At 48.2% G+C, this 14,409-nt stretch overlaps 1 protein-coding gene across 4 annotated transcripts in view; it reads left to right on the top strand.

Moving 5' to 3' along the window:
• The window catches only part of CACNA1D (calcium voltage-gated channel subunit alpha1 D), a 326,868-nt gene that overhangs the window by 255,036 nt on the left and 57,423 nt on the right, over positions 1-14,409 (top strand). For all 4 annotated transcript variants that reach the window (XM_025375479.1, XM_025375478.1, XM_025375481.1 and 1 more), the window contains 8 exons: positions 1,374-1,480; positions 3,114-3,201; positions 3,984-4,091; positions 4,183-4,235; positions 5,663-5,809; positions 7,610-7,811; positions 10,046-10,204; positions 11,867-11,977. In XM_025375479.1, the coding sequence (XP_025231264.1) occupies positions 1,374-1,480; positions 3,114-3,201; positions 3,984-4,091; positions 4,183-4,235; positions 5,663-5,809; positions 7,610-7,811; positions 10,046-10,204; positions 11,867-11,977 (975 nt within the window). The remainder of the gene's footprint in view (positions 1-1,373; positions 1,481-3,113; positions 3,202-3,983; positions 4,092-4,182; positions 4,236-5,662; positions 5,810-7,609; positions 7,812-10,045; positions 10,205-11,866; positions 11,978-14,409) is intronic.

Below are 14,409 nucleotides of genomic sequence, written 5' to 3'. Positions count from 1 at the left end.
AGCTCTTGTTGATGAGGCCTCTGTGGGAGGGCCTGTGGATGCAGAATGCACGTGGTGGGGGTCAGAAGGGTGCCACCAGAACACTGACCAGCTCGGCTTCTGCCTCAGCTTCTTGGTTTTAGAATTTGACTTCATTTCAAAGTGAATGGGGATATGTTCTACTTAGTTTGTTAGCCTGGTTAATTGAGGTTTTATTTTACTCTCCACATTTTTAAGTTGTTAAATGAATATAGTTACTCATGGGCTTTGGGGAAAATTAAACACAGGATTATTTAAAAGGAAAAAAAATGATTGTTACTTTTTAATTTGTGTAGAATTGCTTCACTGACTTAAGTCTTCTGAGTCGTTCTTCATTTTGAAGCTATTTTAGAGAATGGAAAATAAGCTAAAACAAGAAGGATTCAGAAAATGGAGACTCATCCAGACGTGTCTAATATCTGAGGCTATGGTTCCTGGTGGCCTTGGGGAGATTTGGAAGGCTGTTTGGTTATTTGCTTAAGCTCTGTGAAATTGCCATTTTTGTAGGTCAAAAAGGGTCGAACACTGGCGATTTCATAAGGTTCAATGTAATATTTCCCACCTCTACCTCTCTTATACCGTACTTATCTGAGCCTTCTCTAACCCTTTTTGTTTTAAAATAAATAGTGAACTGTATATATTTTGCTATTTCTTACTTTGGGGAACTAAACTCTTTTTTCCATCACCAATAGAAATCTCACTGGAGCACCCATAATATGTGCTCCAGGTACATATGGCAGGTGAGCCCAGAGTCGTGAGACTGGCTCAGGTGAGATGCCACCTGGCTTCCTAGCCATGCCTGACACATGTCATCAGACTTGGAGGAATTGCTTAAGACGGATGTGTCATTAAAGACCATTAGGAACAATAAGGGGCCTATGTGGAAAAGTGATGTAGGTTCATAGAGCCTGGGAGCCCTGAATTCAAGCCCCCACTGGGAAGGCTTAATTGAAACAAGGTAGGCTCTACCAGGGCCTCAGAGGGGCCAGAACCAGCGCTTTGTGGGAAAGTGGGCTGTCTGGGCAGCACTTACCTCTTGACGAATGTAGTCCTGTGGAGCCTCTCTCAGACAGGCTCTTTGGACATGCCAACAGTGTGTTCATATTTGAAACCTGTGATGGCTGTAATAAAGCCTAAATTGGTTTCTTCTTTTAAAATGTATCCAAAATAAGCTGCCCCTTTTTGATTTTTGTTTGAACAAATTATCCGGTGGCTCAGCCCCATTGGTTTACATTTCTGACTTCTTAATGCACACTTGTTAACGAAGTCATACTTTACTCAAGATTTTGTAAAGAGCCCAGGTTTCTTTTCCTCTGGAGACAAAAAGTGGTAAATCACCCATGATTTGCTTCTAGATGACAACTTTTGGAGCTTTCCTCCACAAAGGGGCCTTCTGCAGGAACTACTTCAATTTGCTGGATATGCTCGTGGTTGGGGTGTCTCTGGTGTCATTTGGGATTCAGTAAGTATTCTGAGGTGTGTGCCCAGAACTGTTGGGCTGAATGGTTTATGTAAGGGATTTTAACATAATTGATAAAGGCTAGGCATCATTTTCATGACTATATTTAGTTATATAGGTTTATTTAATTTGCTCGCATTCCAGAGAGCATTGAGACAATTCATGTTTTCTTGTGGGTTGTGTGTGTGTGTGTGTGTGTGTGTTCGTGTGTGCCTGCTGCTAGGTTGAGCTTATTACTCTCTGTGAAATTTGCTTTCAACTGAGGTAAAAGAAGTCTTGACTGGGAGGGAGGGAATCTAGGTTCTAGTCCTGGTCCCTCCACAGGCTGATTCCAGGGCCTTGAGGATGTCTTCTCTCAGGAACCCTGTGCCCCTTTTATATAGGAGGGGCTGGGGCCAGGTGGCCTCTCAGTTTTTCCAGCTTGGATATTGAAAACTTCCTTTGATTTTCAGGATACAGAACCTGCTAGGACTTTTTCTTTGGCCTCCAAAATTTTTCAGCTAGGAGGGAGCCAAGGCTGAAAGTCAGGGCTCCAGGTCTTTTCCATGGCATTTAGCGATTTCTGGTGGGAACAGCCATTGCTGAGTACTGCTCGCCATCCCCGGGGGTGTGGGGCAGAGGCTCCAGTAGAGCATCAGGTGTGGCCTTGCTTTCTTGCTGACCTGTGAGCACTTCTGTTCAGGTGCTGAGCATAGACTATCCCCCATGTGAGCACACATGCACACACATGCCCTCTAAGCTAAAGAGAAGTGGAAAGGACCTACCCTCCTAGGAAGACCAAGAACCTCTGCCTGGAGCAGCCCTCTGTGGTCCTCCTCGCCTCCCACTGAGGGAGCCCTGTGATCATAGCTTGGAAGGCCATTTGCATTAACATCTTTGCAGCTCCTATTAACTCCCAGGCTGTTCATGTCGTCTCCAGCTGCAGTCTTGCCCACTTCCTCCTGAGCATGTGCTCTGGCCACACTCGGCCATCTGGGGTGCAGCAGAAAGCTGCATTCTCTTGTATCGCATCCTTGTACGTGCTGCTCCCTCACACTGAGCCCCCCTCCCTATTGTCCTTGCTAACCGCTACTCTTCCTTTGGGACTCACCTGGCTATCACCACCCCCACCCCAGAGTCCTTCCCAGGCTCCTCCCAACTCCCATAGGTTGTACTCCCCTGGCCAAGCACACCACATTTACCCCTGTCATGAGCCATACTGGGTTGGAATTGCCCATCTCTCCACCAGACTCTGAGCTCCTTGAAGGCCAGAGAAGCCCTGGTGCCAAAGTGGTACAGCAGGCCTCCAACCTTAAACAGAAACAAACCATCTATGAAGCCTAAAAGCCAGTCACTACCTAGCTTTTACAGTGAGTGGAAAGAACAAAGAGAGTTCATGAGTTGTGTGTCTGCCAAGGTTAGCTGTGCACCTGTCACCTCTGGGAGTGCCATGGGCTGGGCTTGGGAGGCACTGCCTCGTGTGGGCAGGGAAGAGAGGTCGCCTCTGAGTCACGGAGAGAGATCAGCCCAGCACCACATGGATCCCATGCTAACTGTGCAGGGATACTAAGGTGAAGATCCAGTGAAATGGTGAATCTCAAAGCATCCTGTCCATTTATAACACACTCTGCCTGCCGTCTTTCTGCTCCTTCCCTAGATCCAGTGCCATCTCTGTTGTGAAGATTCTGAGAGTCTTAAGGGTCCTGAGGCCCCTCAGGGCCATCAACAGAGCAAAAGGACTTAAGGTTTTGATTCCTCTCCTCCAGGCTGGGCTGGCTTGGGTTGGGGTTGGCTGTAACTACTGGCTCTTCTGGGCAGAGCTGAGCTGAGGCCTGATGGATTTTTAAAGTGGGTTATAAGGACCTTTCTAACCAATGCAGCCACCTGTGCCAAGTGCTAATGGCATGTTAAAAATTATGATTTATTTTCTTTATTTTTGGTAATTGAAGATGTTTTTCTTTATAATTGTTGTTCATTTATTACCTTTTTATTAGTAGTTCTTTGTGTTTATTTTAATCTTTCAGTTTTCATGTAGACTGTATAAAAGGCTACTGGGTTTCTATATTCCTCAGTCATTTATAGGGTCCATGTGCCCATGTGCCAGGCAGCACTGCACCTGTAGCATTTCTTCTTTTTCTTTTTCTTTCTTTCTTTTTTTTCCCCCCCAAAACGGCGTCTTGCTCTGTCGCCTAAGCCGGAGTGCAGTGGCATGATCTCAGCTCACCGCAACCTCTGCCTCCCGGGTTCAAGTGATTCCCCTGCCTCAGCCTCCCAAGTAGCTGGGATTACAGGCGCCAGCCACCATGCCCAGCTAATTTTTGTATTTTTAGTAGAGATGAGGTTTCACCATGTTGGCCAGGCTGGTCTCAAACTCCTGACCTCAAGTGATCTGCCCTCCTCTGCCTCGCAAAGTGCTGGGATTATGTGAGCCACTGTGTCCGGCCAACACAGAAACTCTTGGCTGATGTTAGCTCACCTCGAGGCCAAAATCACAAAGGAGAGTCACGCGCCTCTGCCCTCTCCGCAGCACGTGGTCCAGTGCGTCTTCGTGGCCATCCGGACCATCGGCAACATCATGATCGTCACCACCCTCCTCCAGTTCATGTTTGCCTGTATCGGGGTCCAGTTGTTCAAGGTAGAGGAACTGCCTCCAAGCATAAAACTCAGGTGGATTTCTTTAAGGAGAAGCCTGCATTTACTTGACTGCCTGTCTGTTTTGTATCCAGGGGAAGTTCTATCGCTGTACGGATGAAGCCAAAAGTAACCCTGAAGAATGCAGGTGAGCATCCTGAGAGTGGAGTGGGGAACTTAGAAGAGCAAATAGCAGACTTCAAGGATTCACACATGTTGACACGTCAGAAGTTTTGGTCATGAAATAAAACAGGCCTGTGTGCTCAACTTGTGGGTGGATAGATGGTGTTTGTTTTTCATTGAAGTGAAACTCACGTAACCTCAACCGTTTTCAGTATATAGTTCCTTAGCATGGAGTATCCGCGGCATTGTTGTGCAACCAACACCTCTATCTAATTCCAAACTTTCTGTCATCCCAAAAGAATGGATAGATGGCTTTTGTGGTGGAGAATCTATAAATGGCAGGAGTTGGGGGAACCCTGAAATAACAATTATGAAATGCCCCAAATAGCTTCCGTGACAGCCATGTGGATGATTTCCCCAAATCAGAACTTGAAACTCAACTCTCTGGTGTTCGGGAGCTGGCTCCCTCTTCTGACAGACTTTCTAGACTTCCTCTCTCCTGGCTCCTGTTAGCTACATCTCTGCCATATTTCCATAGACAAGAAGTGGCAGAGGAGAGACAAGGTGGGGGATATTCATGCCTCCCATTCGGGGATGTCCAGTGACCATGAAGGCAGTCATGGAAGCCATTGCCTAAAGTTTCAGACTATGCAGAGGCCTGTGTCTCCCCACCCGTGAGAGACATAACTGACTGCGCTCTGGCTAGGCTGACTGTGTGCATACATTGGTTTGGGGTTTATTTTAAGCAGAAGGTGCAGTCAGAGAGCGCCAATTGCAATTTGGCTGTGTCTCTGCACCTCCAGAGGCACCATTCATGCACCATTCATGGTGTCCCTGGAGGTGAGCAGCCTAGCAGACACAGGCGTGGGGACACTGTTTCTTCCCTCTCGAAGCCTCTGTGTCTTCATTTATAAAATAAAGATATTGCACTTTATCTCTTCAGTTCCTTCCAGAAATGAAGTTCTGGGAGAAATAATTTGCCAGAAATAATGGAATTCTTTTGGAAAGAAAATTGGGAATGCCATTAGTAAGAAGAGAAAGGGATTTGATTAAAACTAAAATGCAGGAAGAATATACGTGGGTTTGTTTCCTAGAGCTTACAGAGTTCTCTATGGCCGAGCTTTGATCCTTCACAAAGCCCATTGTGTGTGAGACACACTCACCGTGCTGTGGTTTTTATCGGCCAACGACGTATGCCCGGTGCCTGCCTGGCTGCTCTGGAGAATAAACGTTGCACTGGTAGTTATTCAATGGTTATTTGAGCTGCAAAGTACATGAAATGCAAGGGCAAGGAGAGGAGAAACGGCGCTGGTGTTATGCTCAGCTGTGTGACTGGCGGGCGGACTGAGCGTGACCTGCCTGGAGGTGGGATCAGGGCAGTGTGTCCAACTTTATGCTGCTTCCATCTGTCATGTGTGAAGCCAGATGACCCACACCTGTTTTATTCTCCAGGGGACTTTTCATCCTCTACAAGGATGGGGATGTTGACAGTCCTGTGGTCCGTGAGCGGATCTGGCAAAACAGTGATTTCAACTTCGACAACGTCCTCTCTGCTATGATGGCACTCTTCACGGTCTCCACGTTTGAGGGCTGGCCTGCGTAAGTACGGGGAGCACACAGTCTTGTGCCCAGGGCTAAGCCCTCCCTCCCGGAGTCAGTCCCATTTCTGTTCTCCAGGGTCGCAGGCTTGCCCTGTGGCTTTTTAACCTTGGGCCACTTCTCAGTCATTTCTTGACCCATAGGGCCTCTTTCTGTGTAGTTGGATGATTTGTGAAGCGGGGTGGGTAGAGGTGCCCAGCAGCATCTCTGGGTGGGAGCAGGGAGGCCTGAGATGCCTCAGTCCTGTGAACTCCCATTGGATGTCAGGAAAGCTGCCATCCGCTGCTCCCAAAGAGGCTCTGGATGGTGTCCCAAACCATTCATTCATTCACTCCTCATACTTCGTACTAATGTATGCCAGGTGCAGACAGTTGCTGTTGTGCCATCTCTTTTACTGAGCACCCACTCGCTCATTTACAGACCACGCTGTGCAGAGGCTTGTGTCTCCCCATCCATTAGAGATGTCTAACTGGGCTCTGGCTGACTGTGTGCTTAGATACCAGCTCCATGCAACATGGCGTGTTAGGCACTGTGGAGGAAACAGTGTCTAAACATGCTTCCTCGCCTCAAGCCCAAATCGAATCAGTGTCAAGTGGTCAATCCAGGCAGGTGGTCTGGTGCGTCCTAGATGTGCAGAACAGGGTCCTGAAGAATGGCTAGGATGTTGATGGGTAAAGTAAGAAGAGCAGATAAGGAGAAGTTAGAATTTGAAAGGGAGAATCCTCTGTGCTTTCACGTTGCTCTCTGCTTCTGGAGCTCCCACCCCCAGCTCCTGCCATCAGTGCGCAAACACACCTAGAGTCCTGGATACCTGGTCCGCATGCATAGACGAGCTGCAGGAGGTGGGCAGGCTGGGCCTCACAGGCCAGCAGAGCTCTTGGGGTGTGTGTAAGAGTCAGATATTTTCAGGAGCTCCTGTGGGATAAAGAGGCAGTCAGGTGGGGCTTGTTCATTAGGGATTTAATCCTGGAGAACAGAGGCATGGAGTAAGACTCTTCACTGTGTGTGGGCACTGGCTCTAGTGTCAGGCTTTGAACACTGTCCTTGAGCAAATCATGGTGGCAGCTGAGGAGAAAGGAGCAACCCTGGGACTTGGGGCTTAGAGGAACTGGCTCAACTCCTGGCTCTGTCCTCAAGGAATGTGACTGTGGCACTTTGATGCCTCCCTGAATATTCCTGTAATGGGGATGGCAGTGACGTCTGCCTTCCCAGATGGACGTGAGGCTTAAGGGAGAGGCTGTGAAAGTGTCTAGCGCAGCCTACACATGGGCTGGGTGCCCCGGAAGTGTTGAATCTGCCTCAGGATGGGGATCAATGGACCTTGAGGGTGTTACAGTAACCCCCTCTTCCTGTTAAGAATTCTGCTAGGCATACTTTAATTTTAGTGCATGTCTCCGTTTGGGGAAGCACCCTCCCTCTTAGTTCTTTGGAACTACTCTGGTTAGTCACGTATTGTCTTGCCAGTGTGTATAGTTTTCACTTCCTCCAGTGTCTTTATACACGAGATATTCTTCCTCTCTGAATAGAAAGGGGCGTTTTAGAATATTTGTGAGATCTTTTGATTTTCAGGTCCTCAGAACAGTCCCTCGATGATGACATCCCAGGTGCCCGCTCCTCTTAGCGCTGGCCGTTTGGGCCTGAGGCTGATGGGAGAGACCTGGTTGTGTCCAGCGGCCTTGGGGTGGTTCCTAGCCAGTGCTCATGAGAGGAGTTCAGGAGAGGGAGGACCTGGGAAGGCAGCGGGCTGGGCTGCGTGGGCTGGGGGCTTGGCAGGCCCTCACTTGGTTTTTCTCTCTCTAGGTTGCTGTATAAAGCCATCGACTCGAATGGAGAGAACATCGGCCCAATCTACAACCACCGCGTGGAGATTTCCATCTTCTTCATCATCTACATCATCATTGTAGCTTTCTTCATGATGAACATCTTTGTGGGCTTTGTCATCGTTACATTTCAGGAGCAAGGAGAAAAAGAGTATAAGAACTGTGAGCTGGACAAAAATCAGGTTAAAGTCACACACTGTTTGGGCTTCTGTCCCTTGATCAGGAGTGGAGTGCCTTCTTTTTTGACTGATTTCCCCCATGCCCAGAGAAGGGCGCCCACATACTGTCTATCCCTGGGGCTAGGGCCCTGTTCTAAGCACACCCTCAGCCCATTTGAGTCATCACTGCTGAGTGTTAGGTTTCCAGATACATATGAGACTTTGTAATTATGAAATCCATCCCCAGACCTGGTGGTATGAAATCAGAGAGTGTTTACGCCACCTGCCATGATCATGACCCACTAGTGATGGCTCAGAATCTTAGTTGGGATGCTGTGGCTACTCATGTAGGCATTCACAGTCCCTCCTGGGAGATGGTCTTTAAAGCCGCTTAGGGCAGATTTTCTTACCCTTGGTGCTATTAGCATTTCAGGCTGGATGATTCTTGGTTGTGTTTCCTGGGCTTTTTAGGCTGTTTAGCAGCATCCCTGGCTTCCAGCTGTTAGACGCCAGTGGTTCCTCTTCCCTTGGTAGCAGTAACCAAAATGTCTCCAGACATTGCCAAATGTCATTTTGGTGGGCAAAGCTGCCCCTTGTTGAGAACTGCTGACGTAGGGGGGAAGTACCCTACACCACCCCAGGGAAGTCAGTAGCTTTGAATTTGGGACTAAGATTGTACTGGCATCATTCTTGATCTCGCACCGTGTTTTAGCCAATCTGGTGGAAGTAGGAGCCTTTTGCTCGCGTGGCGTGGCGAGGAGAGGGGCCCTGTGCTCTGGACTGTCTTCCTGCACGTGCGCTGTGACCCTAGGTGCCCCCTCTGATCCCTGCTGGGGCTTGATCCCTCATCTCTAAATCAAGGGCATTAAAGAGCTGCTCTTTAGAGGTTCCTTGCAGCCCTGAAAGAGTCTACAAGATCGAGATTCTGTTCTGGGAATTTCCCCGGGTCCTCTATCAGTAGCATCTCTGTTTTGATTGTGACATCGCAAGCAAGAATGATCTGGTAGCCTAGGCTTCCTGAGGGGAAGTGGCCCTGGCACGGCAAGCCAACCATAGCTGGCTGTACCCACTGGGAAACACGAGGACATGCTTTTTGCTTTGCAGGAAGATTTTCCTTTGAGTTGTCAGGGTGTCCCTGCAGACTCCACCAGTGATTGTCAGGGAGAGGTCTGGCCCAGCAATTTGCTCACCCAAGGAAGATGAGTGTCAGGGCAAGGCCAGGCCAGCCAGGCAGAGCCAGCACTGAAAGTGTGTCAGCCTCTGAGGTCCAGCGCAAGCTCGAATTGGGGGTCCCTGGAGTCAGCATGTGAGATCAGAGCAGCGCCGCGTCCCAGACACTGGGAGCCTGTCCGAAACCTGCATCCAGAGTCAAAGTAGGAGAGTGGGGGTAGGTCTAGGGTCTTGATGCTGAGCTGAGGGCTCTTGGGGCTAGCGGCTCCCTCTGGGCCTGCTGCAGAGGTTGGACCAGCCCCACTGCCCAGAGTAAGTGAGAAAGTGCTCCAGCTGGGTGCCAACCTGCATTCAATCCAGCTGTCACTACAGTGCTCCAGCTGAGCCCCAACCTGCGTTCAATCTAGCTGTCGCTACTGACCACGTCCTAGGGATTCTGAAATGAACACAACAAGCTCCCCAGCCCAGAAGCTCCCCGATGGACATGTAGGTAGCTCCCCATAAGATGTTTATTGTTAACACACTGTGGCTCAGGAAGGGTATCTCGTGTGGGTCCATCAGGGAGCAGCCAGAGGCTCCTAGTCTCAGGGAATGAGCCAGCCCCTCTAGTTCTTGTGAGTTTCTGTTCCTGTGGTTACTTGGCTTCCTTTCCTGGAGGACAGCAAGGCAGGGGAACTATAGATGGGATCCACCTATAGATCCCCCATAGGTGTGATATAGAGGAAAGGCAGTGATAAGGCCTGGATCCCGTCCTCACTCCTGCTTGTGTAGACACTGCAGGGCCTCAGGAAAGACAGCTAAAAGCTCTGAGCCTCAGTTTTTAGTAAGCAAAATGGAAGCCACATGGGTCGGTACCCAGCTTACCCAGAGATTGCTGGGAGGGTCAGAGAAGGTGGTGGAGGCAGGGCCCTCGGTGACTCAAGAGTGGTGCCAGCGGCAGGAAGGGGGTCACTCGTAATCATTTTCACCATCGTTCATGGCCCCTTCCCGGGAGCTGCAGGGTGAGCTCTTTCAGAGCAGATGACCACGGGGTCCTCCTTCCCTGGAAGTGCTCAGAACCCCGTTTCTGCCCTTTTCTGCTGTTGCAGCGTCAGTGTGTTGAATACGCCTTGAAAGCACGTCCCTTGCGGAGATACATCCCCAAAAACCCCTACCAGTACAAGTTCTGGTACGTGGTGAACTCTTCGCCTTTCGAATACATGATGTTTGTCCTCATCATGCTCAACACACTCTGCTTGGCCATGCAGGTAAAAATGGAGACAGCCGTGGGGATCAGGTCCGGGCATTCCGCACAGCCCCGTGCCCCAAATGCTGAGGGTGGAATGCTGCCCTCACAGGAGGGCTTTGATTTTTCTGATGAGTCTGGGCTGTAGGTTGGCCAGAGTTCCGTTCTGGCTGACAGTTGTCACGGTAGGAGTTTAAGATCGTTCTTTTGTTGAAGAAATTATCCGTACAGCATGACAGTAGATACCATTTCCATGGAGCCTGGCGGTGGCGCTCAATTATGTAAACATTTACCGTGGGCCTCCTGTGGTCAGGTAGTGGTTGAGAACTTCAGCTCTGGAGATACACAGCTGTTTCAATCCTGGTTTTACTCTGATTTTTCTGTGACTTGGGGAAAGTTGTTTAAATTCCCCGAGGCTTGTTTTCTTTTTCAGTAAAATGGGGAAATCTGTCACACCTACCTTAGAGATAAGGTTTATGCTATAGATAATTCCCCTCAGACACTTCGTTTTTTATTTTTCGTTTTTTGTTTTTGAGACAGTCTCGCTCTGTAGCCCAGGCTGGAGTGCAGTAGCGCGATCTCGGCTCACTGCAACCTCTGCCTCCTGGTTCAAGTGATTCTCATGCCTCAGCCTTCTGTGTAGCTGAGATTACAGGCATATGCCACCGTGCCCAGCTAATTTTTGTATTTTTAGTAGAGACAGGGTTTCACCATGTTGGCCGGGCTGGTCCTGAACTCATGACCTCAGGTGATCGGTCGCTTCAGCCTCTCAAAGTGCTGGGATTACAGGTGTGAGCCACCGCGCCCGGCCCCCTCAGACACTTTGATCTGGGCCTGTCACAGAGTAACACCCAATGTTGGAAAACAAAACATAAATCACACTCCTGTCCTCAGGTGACTCTCAGCATGGCAGTAAGGTATTTTCCAGTTGATGAAGCATTGAGTTTGACCTGAGTTACAGCTACTTCTTATTCCAATGGAAGCAAAAAATGCAATTCAGTTTAATTGGCCATGTCAGATTATAGTGTGGTATTAACAGTGAATGTTTTCAAAAGTTACATGCCTAGTCGATACTCCACGAGGACAGGAAGCAAAGACCAAGGTCTAGAGCCAGCTTTTGCACTGACTTTAAGAACTTCAGTACATCGAACCAGCTCTCAGTGCTGTCTGGACAGTAGGTCTAAAGATAGGGATAAATTTTCTGGCATTTTTCTTAATCTAAGAGTTCTTTTTGAATGAAAAGGACTGTGTGCTGATGTAGGGAAAAGTGTTAAATCAAGAAAACACTGCCTTTTATTCAACATAAACTTACATGGCATAAAATTTATCCCTCACCAAATTCTACCTTTATTCATAGACATTTTGGTGGTATCTGCATTGTGCTCTGGTCAAGGCCCTCAACATAAAGCCCTGCCAGAAGAAAGGGTGAATTCCCTTTATCCTGAGCAGAGGACATGGATATGTTTTCCCCCTTCATCATTCAATCATCCTCATCTTGTCACAGACCTGCCTGCACTCTGTGGGAGTTCACAACGTGACCTTGCAATGCCGGCGGAATTGCCGAGCGAGGGCGCTGGGCTGTGGAGGATGCCCGCAGGGGCACAGAGGGCTGGGAGCCTCCATGTGCAAGCACGTGAGATCGTGGCGGAGGCTCTGAGAACAGTCCCTCTGTCTTCATCCATAGCACTACGAGCAGTCCAAGATGTTCAATGACGCCATGGACATCCTGAACATGGTCTTCACCGGGGTGTTCACCGTCGAGATGGTTTTGAAAGTCATCGCCTTTAAGCCTAAGGTGAGTTACAGAACCCACTTTTCAAAGGCTGTTGCTGAGTCACCCTGGAGAAATACCCGCTTCCTGTTAGTCTTGTGTTACTGAATTATGCTAAATCGTTCTGGCCACTAACTGGGTTACCACCTGAGAACATTAAAATCTGATTAGAGCATGTGTGTACATATGGGAGAATGAATCTGCAAGAACAAAACCTCATGAAAACAATTCTGAGAAACAGAAGAAGGGAGATTAGAATTGGAAATTTGTAAACTGGAGATTATTTTGAAAGCCAGTTTTCTGTTTCTAGAATAATACGTATCATGCTGTGTCAGGGAAACCTGCCTCATTACTAGCACTAGAGAAAATGTTTGAACATAACCCATCAGGAAGAATTTGACCCTGATTATACTTTCAGATATCTAGTCTAAAGACTTTGGTTTTGTTTGTTCTTGGTCTACAGCATCCTTTTTACCCTTTAAGGGAAGTGCTGATACCAGCTGCAGACCTCTCACAGCCATACCATCTTTTGTTTGCTTAATTTAGAAAAATTTCTCCAACTTTAACACAAAATGAGACATGAAATGTGTTCAACTGTGCTGGACGACACAACACGTTGTATCCCCTCTGGGAGGGAGTGAATTCGGTTCCCCACTTGTCAGCGGCTGCCAGATAAGGGGCAGTGTAGTTCAGTGTCACATTGCATAGTTGTGGAACTGGACTGGATTCAAATCTCTACTCTGGCACTTACAGCTGAAACAAGTTCCTTACTTCTCTGTGCCTCGACTTCCTCACCCATAAAATGAGGATGCTGATAGTGCTGTTTCATGGGGTTGTCATGAGGAGTAAAGAATTACCATGTACGCACTGCTTAACAGAGTGCCTGGCATGTAGCTCCACGCCGCAGACTGTCGGCCACTGCTGCTCCTACCCACACCACTGCCTCCTCATCATCAAGCAAGGATGGTCCCTCACTCAAAAACCCTGGACAGAGGAGCCACATCAAGCTGAAATGTGGGATATTTGGCCCTCAGTTTCTTTCCCAGTACAGTCAAAAACTCAGAGTTAGAGATGACAGAGTTCAGTGACCCAGTTAGTTATCTCTGTGTAAGGTATCTGATGACACTGATTTAATTAAGTTAGACATGGATTATGAAATGGATGGTTTCACATACTCCATAGTTACATGAAATTCTAATTCCAAACTGTTCCTTTCTTTAATTTGAATTAATCTCTATGCAATCTTTGTCAGATCTTTGTGGACCAAAAAGAAAGGACATTTGTAAGTGATTAATTGGGGTGATTGCAGTGGGGTCAAATTTGGCACCTTATGCATGGCCAGATGTTATTATCTACTGTGACTTGTCCATATCTACATACATAAGCATTTCCTCCTTTTCCAAATTCATCTTAATTTCCTTTGAGATTTTGGTTTGCTTCCCTCTCACCTTTACTTCTTTGAACAATATTTGTCTGGACTGATGGAAAAGGTTGCAAAATAAGAACATTGAAGGTACTTGAGAAACGTGACATGGAGCCTCTCTGTGGAACATTTCCTGGATACCTGGGCCATGTCTTCCCTTGCCAGGTGATTAAGCCTGAAGTTTTTGAAAGCTTGTTCCAGGCTGAAGAGAAACACATTCACCCATGGTGTGTGTGTGTGTGTGTGTTGGTGTGTGTGTGTGTGTGTGTGTGCGCGTGTGTGTGCGCGTGTGTGTGAGTGTGTGTGTGAGTGAGAGTGTGTGTGTGTGTGAGAGAGAGTGTGTGTGTGTATGTGTGCGCGCGTGCATGTTTGTGCTTGCTCCCTTCAGCAGGCCAGTGCATTGACAGTAGCGCACTGCCCAGTAGGCTGACAGTTGCCCGGAAGACCTCCAAACCTGGGAAGAGAGTTCAGTGGCATGCGAACAGACAGGTGATACCAAAGGGAAATGGGTAGCTAAGTTATAATTAGTACTGATAGATCAGAGTTTTTAAATGGTTGATTTCCGCTGGAAATTGTACTGCTTGTAGTTTTACTCAGCAAGATATCTTCATAGCATTAGACAACCTCACATTACAATTGGGAGAGCTTTTAAGACAGTAGCAGCAGCATCTCCACACTTGAAGAGCACTGTCGCTGCATTCCCCATGGCCAGGGGAGGCTGAGTTTATATCGTGTGCCTGGTTGAGTGGGAGAGTATCAGTTCACCAAGAAGCAATGCCCTCCTTAAAATTTTTCCTGCCCTTTTTTTCTTGTTCTTCTCTTTAGTGTTCACAAGCCCAGCCCAGGCAAGTGGTCACAAAGAAGCCAGGGAGGACTCCTCCCTCCTGGTCAGTGGGGTAGTCGGGCTGAAGAACAAGGTTTTCGAGGCTGCAGAAGGAGGAATATTCTGAGGAGATGGCCACATGGGACCTCAGCCTCATCTCAGGAGAGCCTTTGTCTCGTGGGAGGAGCTTTCTAACAGGGTTCCTCATGG

Source organism: Theropithecus gelada, chromosome 2 (assembly GCF_003255815.1).
Source record: "Theropithecus gelada isolate Dixy chromosome 2, Tgel_1.0, whole genome shotgun sequence".
NCBI lineage: Eukaryota > Metazoa > Chordata > Mammalia > Primates > Cercopithecidae > Theropithecus > Theropithecus gelada.
This window is presented reverse-complemented; position numbering and strand designations above follow the sequence as displayed.